Below are 14067 nucleotides of genomic sequence, written 5' to 3' on the forward strand. Positions count from 1 at the left end.
TGTTCCCTTTAGGACCCTCTCAGGTTAATTTCACTTGCCCCCGCCCCCTACTGCCCTGGTGTCCAGTTCAGTCAGTCATGTTCCCTGCAGTCCCCAGAGGGGTCGTCGGGCTGATCTAAAGAGAAATGGGTTCAAGTCAAATGGCTCCAGATTCAGTCCCAGCTCAGCCACTTAATGGTGTGAAATTTTGGGAAATTTGCGGCGCATCTCTGATTCTCAGATTCCTGTCTTTAAAAATGGGATGATGAGGGCCCCTATGTCATAGGTCTGTGTGAGGATTCACTGAGACTGGGCTTAGAAGCCTCATAGAGCAGGACCTGCCGTAGTCACTGCTCAGCGACTATGACCCTTTATCATCATCCTTATCATTGGAATTTTCTCCCCCTTATCTATGGAAGGAGGTGAAGTTGTCGTCTGGAGCTCTGTGCCTAGCGCTTGCTCTGCCATGTCTATTTAGCTGCATGATATTGGCCAAGTCTCATCACCTCTCAGGACTTGCATTGAATTTCAGCAGGACAGGTGGCAAGTTCAGTAGGTTCTCATTAGTTATCTATTTAATACATAGTAGTGTATATATGTCAATCCCAATAAAAGTTACTTAAAAAAAAATGACCCAGGCCAAAGCTTTGCCATGCGTTTTATTGGAGTATAGTTACTTTACGATGTTGTGTTCATTTCTGCTGTATAGCAGAGTGAATCAGTTGTGCTTATACATATTTCTCCTCTTTTTTAGATTTCCTTCCCATTTAGGTTACCACAGAGCACCTGTGCTTACAGCAGGTTCTTATTAGTTACCTGTTTTATACATAGTAGTGTTTATATGTCCATCCCAATCTCCCCAATCCATCCCACACCCCCTCATTGGCCTGGCTGATATTCAAGGACACTTGCTGGCTTCGCTATTTTGCCATAAGCTTGTGTGTAAATTCTCATTTAATTTCATGTCCTACGGAGGTCAGCTTTTTGACAATCTGCTTTTCACAGAGGCACAGATTGCTTTTCAAGAGAGTGCAAAATCCCTTAGCGAGTGGAGGAGCTGGATTTCAGGCCCAGACAGTCTGAGGCTATGGCATGGGTCCTTGAACACCAGGCCGCACTGCCTTGAAGCACTGACATCCAGAACTTTAGTCTTTGTCGATCACAGAGAGGTGCTTGATGCCCTGCAAATAAGAATGCACATGTCAGGGCTGGTTCAAGGAGCCCGAGTCAGATCAAGACTATGGATGTTTCCTGCATCTGCCCCTGGCAGGGCCAGCCCTCTTGGCAAAGGCATTGGTGAGAAATGACCTTGGGGGGCAGGAATGCGTGTTTGAAGCTCTTTCCATTCGAAGCCAGTAGGGAACATAAGTCATTATCTTGCCCACCTTCAAACAGTCAGAAGTCCAAGTGGCAAATTACATAGCACCATGTCCTGTGTGTTTTTCAAGCATGCTTCACGAATGCTTGAATCTCTTGCAAAGAAATGGCATCAAGCAATAAACGTCCCTCCTGCTGCTGCTGCTGCTGCTAAGTCGCTTTAGTCATGTCTGACTCTGTGCGACCCCATAGACGGCAGCCCACCAGGCTCCCCCATCCCTGGGATTCTCCAGGCAAGAACACTGGAGTGGGTTGCCATTTCCTTCTCCAGTGCATGAAAGTGAAAAGTGAAAGTGAAGTCCTCAGTCGTGTCTGACTCTTCACAACCCCATGGACTGCAGCCAACCAGGCTCCTCTGTCCATGGGATTTTCCAGGCAAGAGTACTGGAGTGGGTTGCCATTGCCTTCTCCAACGTCCCTCCTGCTCTTGCCTTTTCTCTCTTATTCCAGCCTCCCTTCCACCTCCCTTTTCTTATACATTTATGGTTATCCTGTGGCTTCCACCAGCTGCCCAGGCTGGAGAAGCCCATGAATGCATATGCTGTTGGCCACAAAAAGTCTCTAAGTTATTTTTTTAATTTTATTTTTTAATTGGAGGATAATTGCTTTACAATGTTGTGTTGGTTTCTTCCGCTCATCAACATGGATCAGCCATAGGTATACCTACATCCCCTCCCTCTTGAACTTCCCTCCCACCCCTCACCGCGTCCTAGCTGTGTAGGTTGTTACGGAGCACCGGCCTGAGATTCCTGCATCATATAGCAAATTCCCACAGGCTATCTAAATTTTTCCTTGCAGAATATGTTTTGCTTCTCTTTGCACACTGAGACCTTGCATTTTAAAAATCAACTTTATTGGAGTCTAATTTACACAATACAGTGTACACATATTATGTGTAGTTTGATGAACTTGGACACATGGCTACACCTGTATAACCACTTCCCCAGAAAGTAACTTCATGTCCATTGCCCTTAGATCTTTGAAAAATAAATGATGCTTCTTGTACAAGAGGAAAAATCTCAAGAATCCCATTCAAGTGTTTAAAAGTCAGAAAACAGTTCAGACCTTGGAACCATTGGAGGCTTCAAAGCAAGATGTTGGAACTCTGAGCTCCATTTGGCGATGTTGGGGTCTTTTATTTACTCACTGTAATTGGAAAGAAAAGGGATACAGGCTTTTCTTTTCATTCCTCAGATATACCATGCTCATTGCTGCCTCAAATTCTCTGGCTGGCCCTTTCTCAGCATTCAGGTCTCAGCTCAGTGTCACCTTGTGTGAGAAGCTGTCTTTGATCCCCTAGGCTTATTTACCAATGCTCCCCCACCCCCTCCAGCCCATCACTCAATGTGATTTGCTTCATTTCACATTACAGTCTAAAATGAACTTACTAATGTACTGATCTACTAGTTTATCATCTGCCACCTTCCATTATTGTTCACAGTAAGGAGTGCAGTCTTTCCCCATCTGTCACTTGAGTCCTGGTATAGTACCTGGCACATAGGAGTTCTGACTCCTGACATCCTGGTTTACATGACATAAGGTGCCTCCTCACTCCATCATTTATTTGCTCATGGATTTAGTCATTCAGTAGGTGTTTATTGAGTGCCTATGGTAGATCCAGCACTGGACTGAGAGCTGTGAGACTGCAGGGAATAGTGCAGGCATAGAGCTCACGGTCCATGGCAGGAGATGGGTGACCTACAAGTGAATGTACAAGTGAATAGACACCAAGTTGAACCTTATGAAACTGCCAGTATTCCATCATCTTCAGCCTCAAAAATGGCAGTCTTTCAGCTGTTTGGAACTGGGTTAAGGGATATCAAGGAAAAGTGTAGTTTCTTCAATAAGGTGCCTTTATTAAGTCAGGGTTCTCCAGAGAAACAGAATCTTTAGGAGATCTAACTATCTACTTATCTGGAGATTAGGCAGACTTGCCACACATGATAATGGAGGCTGGTAAGTACAAAATCTGCGGACTCAAGGTCCAAGTTTTTTTTTTTTTTTTTTCCCCTTCTTTTTTTACTTTTTGTCTGTACCTCAGAGCATATGGGATCTTAGTTCCCTGACCAGACCACCAGGGTCCTAAGGTCCCAGTTTGAATCTGAAAGACTGTAGAACCATGAGGACCTGATGTCCCAGTCTGAAGGCCAACAGGCAGGAAAATTCTTTTTCTTGGGGGAGGATGAGCCTTTGTTCTATTCCAGTCTTCAACCGATTGGGTGAGGCGCACCCATGCTGTGGAGGACAATCTGCTTTCCTCAGTCTATCAATCTAAATGTTAATTTCATCCAAAAACACCCACTCAGAGGCATTCAGAATAATGCTTGATCAAATCTTTGGTCACACTGTGGCACGTCAAATTAACACATAAAAGTTACCATCACAGTACATTTAGGATCTTGCTCTTTTAAGTGTGGACCAGCAGTAACTCTGTCACCTGGCTCCAAATCTCAGGCCCTGCCACAGACATCCTGAATCAGAATCTGCATCCTAACAAAAGCCCCCAGGTGGCTCAGAGTTGAAAGCGTCTGCCTCCAATGCGGGAGACCCGGGTTTGATCCCCGGGTTGGGAAGAACCCCCGGAGAAGGAAATGGCAACCCACTCCAGTATTCTTGCCTGGAGAATCCCATGGCTGGAGGAGCCTGGTGGGCTACAGTCCACGGGGTTGCAAAGAGTGGGGCACAACTGAGCGACTTCACTTCACTTCAATCCGTGTGCACATTCAAGTCTGAGAAGCACTCAGAGTGTCTGCTACACATAAATACCAATCCCTTAGGCATTTGTTTGGCTTGTGGTTCATAGTTGGTTCTTTCCAGTGTCTAATTCACGAAATTAAAAAAAAAAAAACACATCCTTATTTGTAGCATATTTTTTAGTATACACAATATATGGGTTTCCCTGGTGGATCAGATGGTAAAGAATCTGCCTCCAATTCAGGAGACCTAGGTTCGATCTCTGGGTTGGGAAGGTTCCCTGGAGAAGGAAATGGCAACCCACTCCAGTATTCTTGCCTGGAGAACTCCATGGACAGAGGAGCCTGGCAGGCCATAGGTCATAGGGTTGCAAAGAGTTGGACATGACTAAGTGACTAACATGTATAATATATGCACATACTAGCAAACAATTATTAGGTACACTATAGCATTTATTATTTTTAAAATTTTTATTGAAAGACAGTTGACTTACAATGTTGTATTAATTTCTGCAGTAAAATGATCTTCAGCTATATATATTCTTTTTCTTATTGTTTTCCATTATGGCTTATCACAGGATATTAAATATAGTTTCCTGTGCTATACAGTTGTTGTTCAGTCGCTAAGTCATGTCTGGTCCTTTGTGACCCCATGAACTGCAGCATGCCAGGCTTCCCTGTCCTTCATTATCTCCTGAAGTTTGCTCAAACTCATGTCCATTGAGTCAATGATGCCATCCAACCATCTCATCCCCTGCTGCCCCTTCTCATCTTGCATTCAATCTTTCCCAGCCTTAGGGTCTTTTCCAATAAGTCAGTTTCTCACATCAGGTGACCAAAGTATTGGAGCTTCAGCTTAAGCATCAGTCCTTCCAATGAATATTTAGGGTTGATTTCCTTTAGGATTGACTGGTTTGATCTCCTTGCAGTCCAAGGGACTCTCAAGAGTCTTCTCTAGCACCACAGTTCAAAACCATCAATTCTTAGGCACTCTGCCTTCTTTATGGTCCAACTCTCACATCCATACATGATTGTTGGACAGTCCATAGCTTTGGCTATATGGACCTTTGTCGGCAAAGTGATGTCTCTGCTTTTTAATGTCCTGTCTAGGTTTGTTATAACTTTTCTTCCAAGGAGCAAGCGTCTTTTAAGTTCGTGAGTGCAGTCACTGTCACAGTGATTTTGGAGACCAAGAAAATAAAGTACATCACTGTTTCCCCATCTATTTGCCATGAAGTGATGGGACTGGATGCCATGATCTTCATTTTTTGAATGTTGTCCTGTATAATAGGACCTTGTTGTTTAGATATACTCTAAAGCATATATAATAAACTCACAATAAACTGTGGAAAATTCTGAAAGAGACGGGAGTACCAGACCACCTGACCTGCCTCTTGAGAAACCTGTATGCAGGTCAGGAAACAACAGTTAGAACTGGACATGGAACAACAGACTGGTTCTAAATAGGAAAAGGAGTACGTCAAGTCTGTATAGTGTCACCCTGCTATTTAACTTCTGTGCAGAGTACATCATGAGAAACGCTGGGCTGGAAGAAGCACAAGCTGGAATCAAGATTGCCGGGAGAAATATCAATAACCTCAGATGTGCAGATGACACCACCCTTATGGCAGAAAGTGAAGAGGAACTAAAAAGCCTCTTGATGAAAGTGAAAGAGGAGAGTGAAAAAGTTGGCTTAAAGCTCAACATTCAGAAACTAAGATCATGGCATCTGGTCCCATCACTTCATGGGAAATAGAAGGGGAGAGAGTGGAAACGGTGTCAGACTTTATTTTTTGGGGCTCCAAAATCACTGCAGATGGTGACTGCAGCCATGAAATTAAAAGACGCTTACTCCTTGGAAGGAAAGTTAGGGCCAACCTAGATAGCATATTAGAAAGCAGAGACATTACTTTGCCAACAGAGGTCCGTCTGGTCAAGGCTGTAGTTTTTCCAGTGGTCATGTATGGATGTGAGAGTTGGACTGTGAGGAAAGCTGAGCACTGTAGAATTGATGCTTTTGAACTGTGGTGTTGAAGAAGACTCTTGAGAGTTCCTTGGACTGCAAGGAGATCCAACCAGTCCATCTTAAAGGAGATCAGTCCTGGATGTTCATTGAAAGAACTGATGCTGAAGCTGAAACTCCAATACTTTGGCCACCTCATGCAAAGAGTTGAGTCATTGAAAAGACCCTAAGGCTGGGAGGGATTGGGGGCAGGAGGAGAAGGTTATGACAGAGGATGAGATGGCTGGATGGCATCACCGACTCGATGGACATGGGTTTGGGTATACTCCAGGAGTTGGTGATGGACAGGGAGGCCTGGCGTGCTGTGATTCATGGGGTTGCAAAGAGTCAGACACGACTGAGTGACTGAACTGAACTGAAAGCATACATAAGAGCAGGTATATTAAACAGAACTGAAGGTGAAACAAACATTTACAATTTGTTGCCAATGGTGATTACTTTGTGTAATAACACACTAATGTGTGTTGAGGATGAAGGTCACCATTCATACATAAATCCATATTTTGAATATTCTTCGTGAGAGTTTGAATTATTTTTGGCTGATTTCATTTTGATCTGACTAGGCCATCATTTTTTTTAACCTCGTGAGAAGCTGTTGAAGAGGAGAGGGTCCAGTCTATCATTTTCCTGTACTTGTTTCATCAGTATTGTCTCCAGGCTGTGGTTTTGTTATGAGGGAACATTCTTAAGCCCCATGTCCACCTAGTGATGGTTAGCTTAGTAAAACTAGATACTTTGCTTGCACATCCCTTTGGGGGTGTATATAACTATAGCACAGGCGATGTACCCTAAAGATGATTCCATTTCCAAGGTTGGCACCTAGGCCCAAGGTTCTTGATTCTCACCATCGACATGGGTGTTCCAAGTGAGGGCTCCAGCCTCATTTTTTTAAGAAAAATATTTCTTATTTTTAATGACTAAAGACCATACACAGAAGTTGTCATATTTCCTCCCCCACCCGCCAAACTGTATTAGGCATTCCCCGAGTGAGTGGACCACACCTTGAAGACACCTTGTTCAGGATACAGAGGTCCTAAGAATCCCTGTCCCCATCCCTGCTCTGGGAAGGGCTGCCTTGGGGAAAAGTATCCTTGGCTTTCTGGTGAATTTCATGAATTTTGGCACTCAGCAGGAGCCAGGGAATCTGCCAATGGCAGTGCTGACCGAATTCACAGAGAACCACCCTGATCATTTACTTTGCTATCCTCTTGAAAGTTCAAATATTTTGAAATTTTGAAGAGAAATCTTTAGAGAATGTGATGAGAGCTATGGCCTCTTTTTTTTTTTTTTACTTGATAGTGTCTCATTCTGCCTTCTTTATTTATTTTTATTTGCTTATTTTATTATTTTGGCTGCAGTGGGTCTTCATTGTGGTGTGCAGGCCCTTTGTTGTAGACTGTGGGCTTCACTAGCTGTGGTGCGGGCTTAGTTGGAAGATCTTAGTTTCCAGACCAGGGATCAAGCCCTGTATTGGAAGGCAAATTCTTAACCACTGGATGGCCAGAGAAATCCCACACTATGGCTTCTTGTTCAGGAAAAATGCACAAATAAAATTTCTGTTCAATTCTAGAGGAGATCAGAAATCCTCTGAAGTTCAGTAAAGAACCTATGTATTTATTTATTTTTATTTTAATATATTTCTTAAAACTTTTTTTAACTGGAGGATAATTGCTTTACAATGTGTTACTTTCTACCATTCATCAACATGAATCAGCATAGGGCAGCTTCTCATTAGCTATTGTGTTACACATGGTAACGTGTATATCTCAACGCTGCTCTCTCAGTTCGTCCGACCGTCTCCTGCCCTCTCTGTGTCCATAAGTCTGTTCTCAATGTCTGGGTCTCTATTGCTGCCCTGCAAATAGGAAAGAACATGTTTAGAAGTGGAAAAATGGCAAATTAGGTTTGAGAAACATCTGTCTTGTTTTTCAAACATTCCTTTCCTGCAGCCCCTTTCAAGTTACAGGCCCTGCTTACTTTGCAGGGTCCGGAGGAGCTTAAACAATGATTTCAAAGACATTCAGGTTTGTATCTTAGTCCCTCCACTGATTAGCTGGGTCAACTTGGGAGTGCCTGTATGCATGCTAAGTGCTTCAGTCATGTCCGACTCTTTGCTGCCTGATGGACTGTAGCCCGACAGGGCAGCCTTTTAAAAAATATTTATTTATTTGGTTGTGCCACGTCTTATTTGCATCATGTGGGATCTAGTTTCCTGACCAGGGATCGAACCCAGGCCCCCTAAATTGGGAGCTTGAAATCTTAGCCACTGGACTACCAGGGAAGTCCCGTTGGGCAGTCTCTTTGTTCTGGAGAATGGGTATAGTAATCCACACCTTGTAACGCTCTCCCACTTGTTGGCTGCAGTTCAGCTTTATTAACCTTCTTGTCCCTCAGATCTGAACTCTTTGATGCCTCAGGGTCTTTGCACTTGCTGACCCTTCTGCCTGGAATGTTCTTTCATCCTCTTTATGGCAGTAACTTCTTCTCACTGTTCAAGGCTCAGCTCAGATGCCTCTTCAGGAGGGCTTTTCCTGATCAGCCAATCTGTCAGTTTATTTAGGATTTTTCTTTTTTTTAAAGTGTACAATGCAGTGGTTTGTAGTATTTTCAAAAAGTTGAGCAACCATCACCACTGTCTAATTCTAGAACATTTTCATCACCCTAAAAAGAAACCTCATTAGCAGTGAGTTCCCATTTCCCCTCCCACACCCCCAGCCCCTGGCAAGCACTAATCTGCTGTCCGTGTGGATTTTCCTATTCTGAACATTTCAAGTAAATGGAATCAGTTCACCTCTCTGAGTCTTTGTTGACTCATCTGCAAAGAAGGAGTAATAACCCTCATGACCTGTTTATGTGCTGCCTAATTGAATTAAGGCATATCATGTGACTAGTATAGTGCCTGGCTTATGGGAAGTACTCAGTAAATGTTACTTACTGTTACTAATACTGGGCTGTAGCTGCACCTGAAGTGTTGGTATCTAGGGTTAGCAAGAGTACCGTGCCGTGCTCAGTTGTGTCCAAGTCTTTGCAACCCCATGGACTGTAGCCCACCAGGCTCCTCTTTGTCCATGGGATTTCCCAAGGATATTGGAGTGGGTTGCCATTTTCCTTCTCCAGGGGATCGTCTTGACCCAGGGATCGAACCCATGTCTCTTGCGTCTTCTGCATTGGCAAATATATTCTTTGCCACTAGCGCCACCTGGGAATAAACATTTTTTTTTTTTTTTTTTTATTAGGATTAGTTATAAAGGGTGACTAAACTTGTTAGGTGCAGACATATTACATATATTCATCATCTAATCCTTTCAATAACTCTACAAAGTGGGTAACACTGCTCTTACATCAGTAACATGAGAGGCGTATGGATTCTTCTGCAGGAGATCCTTACGTAATCTCTAATTGCAGTGATCTTATTTACTTATGTCTTTTTCCCCTCTACCCTAAGTAGAATGGCAGCTCCATGGAGAAAGGGGTCTTGTCTTTTGTTCATAAGCCCAAAACCCTGGTAGCTCGGATGGTAAAGAATCCTCTGCCTGCAATGTGGGAGACCTGGGTTTGATCCCTGGGTTGGGGAGATCCCCTGGGGGAGGGAACAGCAGCCCACTCCAGTGTTCTTGCCTGGAGAATCCCATGGACAGAGGAGCCTGGTGGGCTATAGTCCATGGGGTCACGAGGAGTCAGACACTGAGCCACTTTCCATTTTTCAGAATGAGTAGGTGCTAGTCATTGTTTTGAATGAATCAGTTTAAATTTTCTCTCCTTTCAGGGCCCTTGCAGACGTGATGAGGCCCCAGGGCCACTGCAACACTGACCACATGGAGAGAGATCTCAACATTGTGGTTCACGTCCAGCATTATGAGAACATGGATACCAGAACCCCCATAAATAATCTTCGTAAGTATAGCTCTGCCATCCAGTTCCAGTCCCACTGGGTGACCCAAGCGGTGGTCACACTTCCAGATTTCATGGTGTGTGTTTGGGTCCATGAGGAGCTTCTCTTTGTTGACTAAAAAGATTTATTTTATCCCTTCTGGATCTAACTGTGGGTGGCATCCTCAGATTTCACCTTGTTTCTCCATTAAAAGAGTCATCCATGTGGTGGATTTTTCATGGTTGGTTCTTCTGTTAATAGACCACTTTGGAGGTTCATCTTGGTCATATGTTAACTAATAGCCCTCTTGACTGGTCATCATGGTTAGGTACTTAGCTAACCAAAGGATTACTTGGTTGGTTCATCCTAGATAGTAAATCTGTTAGCCAATAACCTATTTTGTTGGTTCATCTTGATTGGGATAATCTGTTAACCAATGGTTCATTTGCTTATCTGTCTGCCTCCTGAGGTAGACCAGTTGTCACTTTTAGGTTTCATATGGCTTTCAGCTAGATACTGGTTCAGAAGAATTAGATTTATTTTTCATGAAACCAGAGTTTCATAAACATAATCCACAAACTCTGCGTGTTTGTGTGTGTGTGTGTGTGTGTGTGTGTCTGTGTGTGTACCTGTGCAGGTATGTGGGGGTTTTGAGTTGTGGTTATGTTAGTTTGGGTGTGTACCTATGATTCAACAGAACAAATTGTTCTGTTGTTCTCCCAGGGGAAAAAAGTTGCATTTGCTATTGTGTTTCAGTAGGTATTCTTTAGCTGACAGAGCATACCTGGGAATCTTAGCGTGGTCCCAAAGATTTTCTTTCCTTTCAAAGGTCAGTATATACAATATATACTATGGAGCTGTGTACTGACTATAGGCAGTGGGGAAAAACAAGATTATTTTGTTTTTGACAGTAGTGTACTATCATGGTTATTCCTAGCAATTATGTTTTCAAGTAAGCCCCATATTAAAGTAATGTGTAAGGCTTGGTTTAAAATATTAAAACCCAGAAAATTTAAAGGGTGCATTTAGTTGTGGCTGGAGGTTTTTTAAAAACGGAAACAGTTCTGGCATTTTTGCACGTTTTTCTAGTCTGGGTCACCTTTGCTAAAGCTCCACCAGAAATAGCATTGGTGTTTTATTTGCTGAATCATAATTTTGCACTGTTTGGTTGCAAATTTTCATGCTCAATGGGTAGAGGAATAAGTCTATGGAATTTGACATTAATGATGCAAATTATCTGATTCTGCATGGTGATAATTGTTCATGGCCTTGGAAGTGTTGCAGTATGTTTGCAAAGTTGATGTGTACGTGGTTTGAAATGGGTTACAAAGTAGAAAGTCTTAAGTTCCGTTCTATTAAATAACTTGACATTATTTATTTATGAACTGGATCATAAAAATGATATGAGAAATAGCTACATGTTAGAGAAAAATACACCAGTCATCGGAAGTCTTATGACCAAATCTCACAGCCCCGAAAGGCATGGTGAATTGCGCCAACTCTGATATAGCAATGGTTGTATCCAATTCTGGTTTTGATGGAAATGAGCACATTCTCTTTCAGAATGCAGTGGAAAATAAGTTGAACCTAGGTGTATGTGAGTCCTAAATATCATAAGTGAGTGAATATGACCATGAAGTAGAGAAAGCTGAAATGGTGTTGAGTCCCTGGCTATGAAAAGGTGGCTGTTGAAAGTTTCTCATTTGAAGTTTCAATTTCTAGGATGATTTTGAATCAGCTCTTGAGTGGAATAGCAAACTCATTGAAGTCACTCAAATTACACCACTCCGTCAGGCAAAAGGGCAGGCAACATTAATGAATCTTGCTTTAGTAAGGGATTTTTGTTTAAAGTTGCACTGAAAATAAATTGTGGTTCAGAGATGGGTCTCTAGGTACTGAGCATTTCAGAAGTCTCCTGTGACAGACTAACTTGGTTTATTTATGAGTCTTGCTTTTAGTCTATATTTGTGTTTCAGTAATCAGTGATCCAAGGAAAAAAAAATGTGTCTTGTAAGAATTTATTGGATAGAATTTCACTAGAGCTTTCCTGACAAACTGCAGGGGAGAATTCTAGGTACAATGTCACAAACACCGCATTCTCCTAGGAATTACCACAGATATTAATTTTATGTAATTCTGCTAGGTAGTATTTTTGGGAATATCGGGAAAATAAGAGCATATAGCTTTTCTACGGGTTTACATTAATGAGTTTAATTTAAATAACAAATTACTTCAGTAGTTGGTAGTGATAATATTTACTTGTAATGAAGTGTTTGTCTTTTATTGATTTACAGGAGCTCTTTACATATTATGGACACGGGGGGAAAATCACGTGTTCAAAAGAAACAATGATTTGTGGAGTTCATTGAGAAGAAAAGAACTAGGTGACTGACATTATCAGTATTTAAAGATTCAAGAAGCCACACAGTCTCCAGAGCCCACTGACTAATAGAGAACTAGGAGAGAAGGAATCTTGTCTGAAAATCAGAAACTTAGACCAGCTCTTGGTGCCAGAATTAGAATGCCACTACTGAATATAATGTCATAGGAAATGGTAACATAATCTAATATTCTTGCCTGGAAAATTCCATGCACAGAGGAGCCTGGTGGGCTACAGTCCATGGGGTCACAAAGAGTCTGAGCATGCAATGAATGTAAATGGGAGCTACAAATATTTACCATTACAAAAAGTGGAAAGATGCATCTATTTGTGATACAACAAGAAGGGGCACATTGTGCCATTTTTAGGGTGTTCCTCACTTGAATATTTATTCAAGTTGTGAGATTTGATTGAAGTTCCAACTTAAATGTTATTTTTATCTCTGTTTGGTGACCCACTTGACATTGCTTTAAGAGAATAATCATCTTCTCCTCTTGATACTAACACTAGATCACTTTCTGCTCTTTTCCTTATGCTTTGTTCAAACACTAAGAGAACCCGCAGTCAGTCTAGAAACCTGGATATTTGGAAGGAGAGGAGTCAGGAAGGACTAGAGTGAAGGCAAATAGGGAGGAAAAGGCTTCAATATTGGGAAATTTTTTTGCCAACTTTTATCAGTTTCCTATGGTTTATTTTTCCTGTGATATAGGCAGGACTTGCCTTTTTTTATCTTCAGCAGATGCTGTTCAGGGTCTTTTCAGGCATTCAGTGTTATTGCCTAAAAATATTTAGTCTGATAATCAAAAGGGCTTGGACCTCTTTGATTAACAGGATGTAGATTCAGATGAGAGAGTGATTTTCTGCAAAAGCTCCTCGGCTTCTGCGTAATTACAGTTTGCTTTTGAAGGCGCATTTTGTTCTCAAGTACTGTGAACGTGTGCTGTCTCCCCCACCCCAGCCGCCCTGCTTGCCAGTGACACCCCCCAACCCCACCTTCTGAGAGTCCAGGGTAAATATAGGCTTCTTTTAGTGTCAAGATTGTGAGATTTGAGTGAGGGACTGTGGGGACAAAATACAACCTAGATCAACATTTCTCGACTTGTTTGTGTTAAAAGCACACTTCTTTGGAAATAAACTTTTAATTTGGGAATAATTTTATATTTATAGAAAAGTGGCAAAGGTGCTACACAGAGTTCTGGGTACCCCTCACCCACTTGCCCCTCATATTAACATCTTACATGACTATGGTACATAGTCCTATATCAAAACTAAGAAGTCAACATTCGTACATTATTTTTAGCCAAGTGATAGGTATTGTTTGAATCTCACTAGTTTCTTCTCTGATGTCCCTTTTCTGCTCCAGGATCCAATCCAGAATACTATGTTATAGTTATTGCAGCTGACTTGATAGCAGAATTTTGGTTGTGCAGTATTGTTTAACGATGTGGTAAAGGTTGGAAACAACATGAAATAAGTCAGTGGCAATTACAAAGTCTTTATTGCCACTGTATAAAAAGTGTTGCCCAGTGTCTATGAAAACCTCCTGTTAAGTTATGCACCTGCTCAGGGTTGGAATGGAACCAGCTGATGTCCTGACTGTGCTCTCATATCTATTCAGTGGGCAAAGGGCCCTCACATTCCATACAAACATACAACTCCACTTTTGAATGGAGTCAATGTTGTAGTATTTATTTCACGGGCATAATCTGAGCAAGTGAGATCTCACCCCAAACTCTGGTGAATG

The 14067-nt window shown here is 42.1% G+C and overlaps 1 protein-coding gene across 2 annotated transcripts in view; it reads left to right on the forward strand.

The window, feature by feature from the left end:
• Window positions 1-14067, forward strand: part of SHISA9 (shisa family member 9) — a 353966-nt gene that overhangs the window by 5486 nt on the left and 334413 nt on the right. For both annotated transcript variants that reach the window (XM_070460805.1, XM_070460806.1), the window contains exon 2: window positions 9839-9966. In XM_070460805.1, the coding sequence (XP_070316906.1) occupies window positions 9839-9966 (128 nt within the window). The remainder of the gene's footprint in view (window positions 1-9838; window positions 9967-14067) is intronic.

This window comes from Odocoileus virginianus, chromosome 33 (genome assembly GCF_023699985.2).
Source record: "Odocoileus virginianus isolate 20LAN1187 ecotype Illinois chromosome 33, Ovbor_1.2, whole genome shotgun sequence".
In the NCBI taxonomy this organism is placed as follows: domain Eukaryota; kingdom Metazoa; phylum Chordata; class Mammalia; order Artiodactyla; family Cervidae; genus Odocoileus; species Odocoileus virginianus.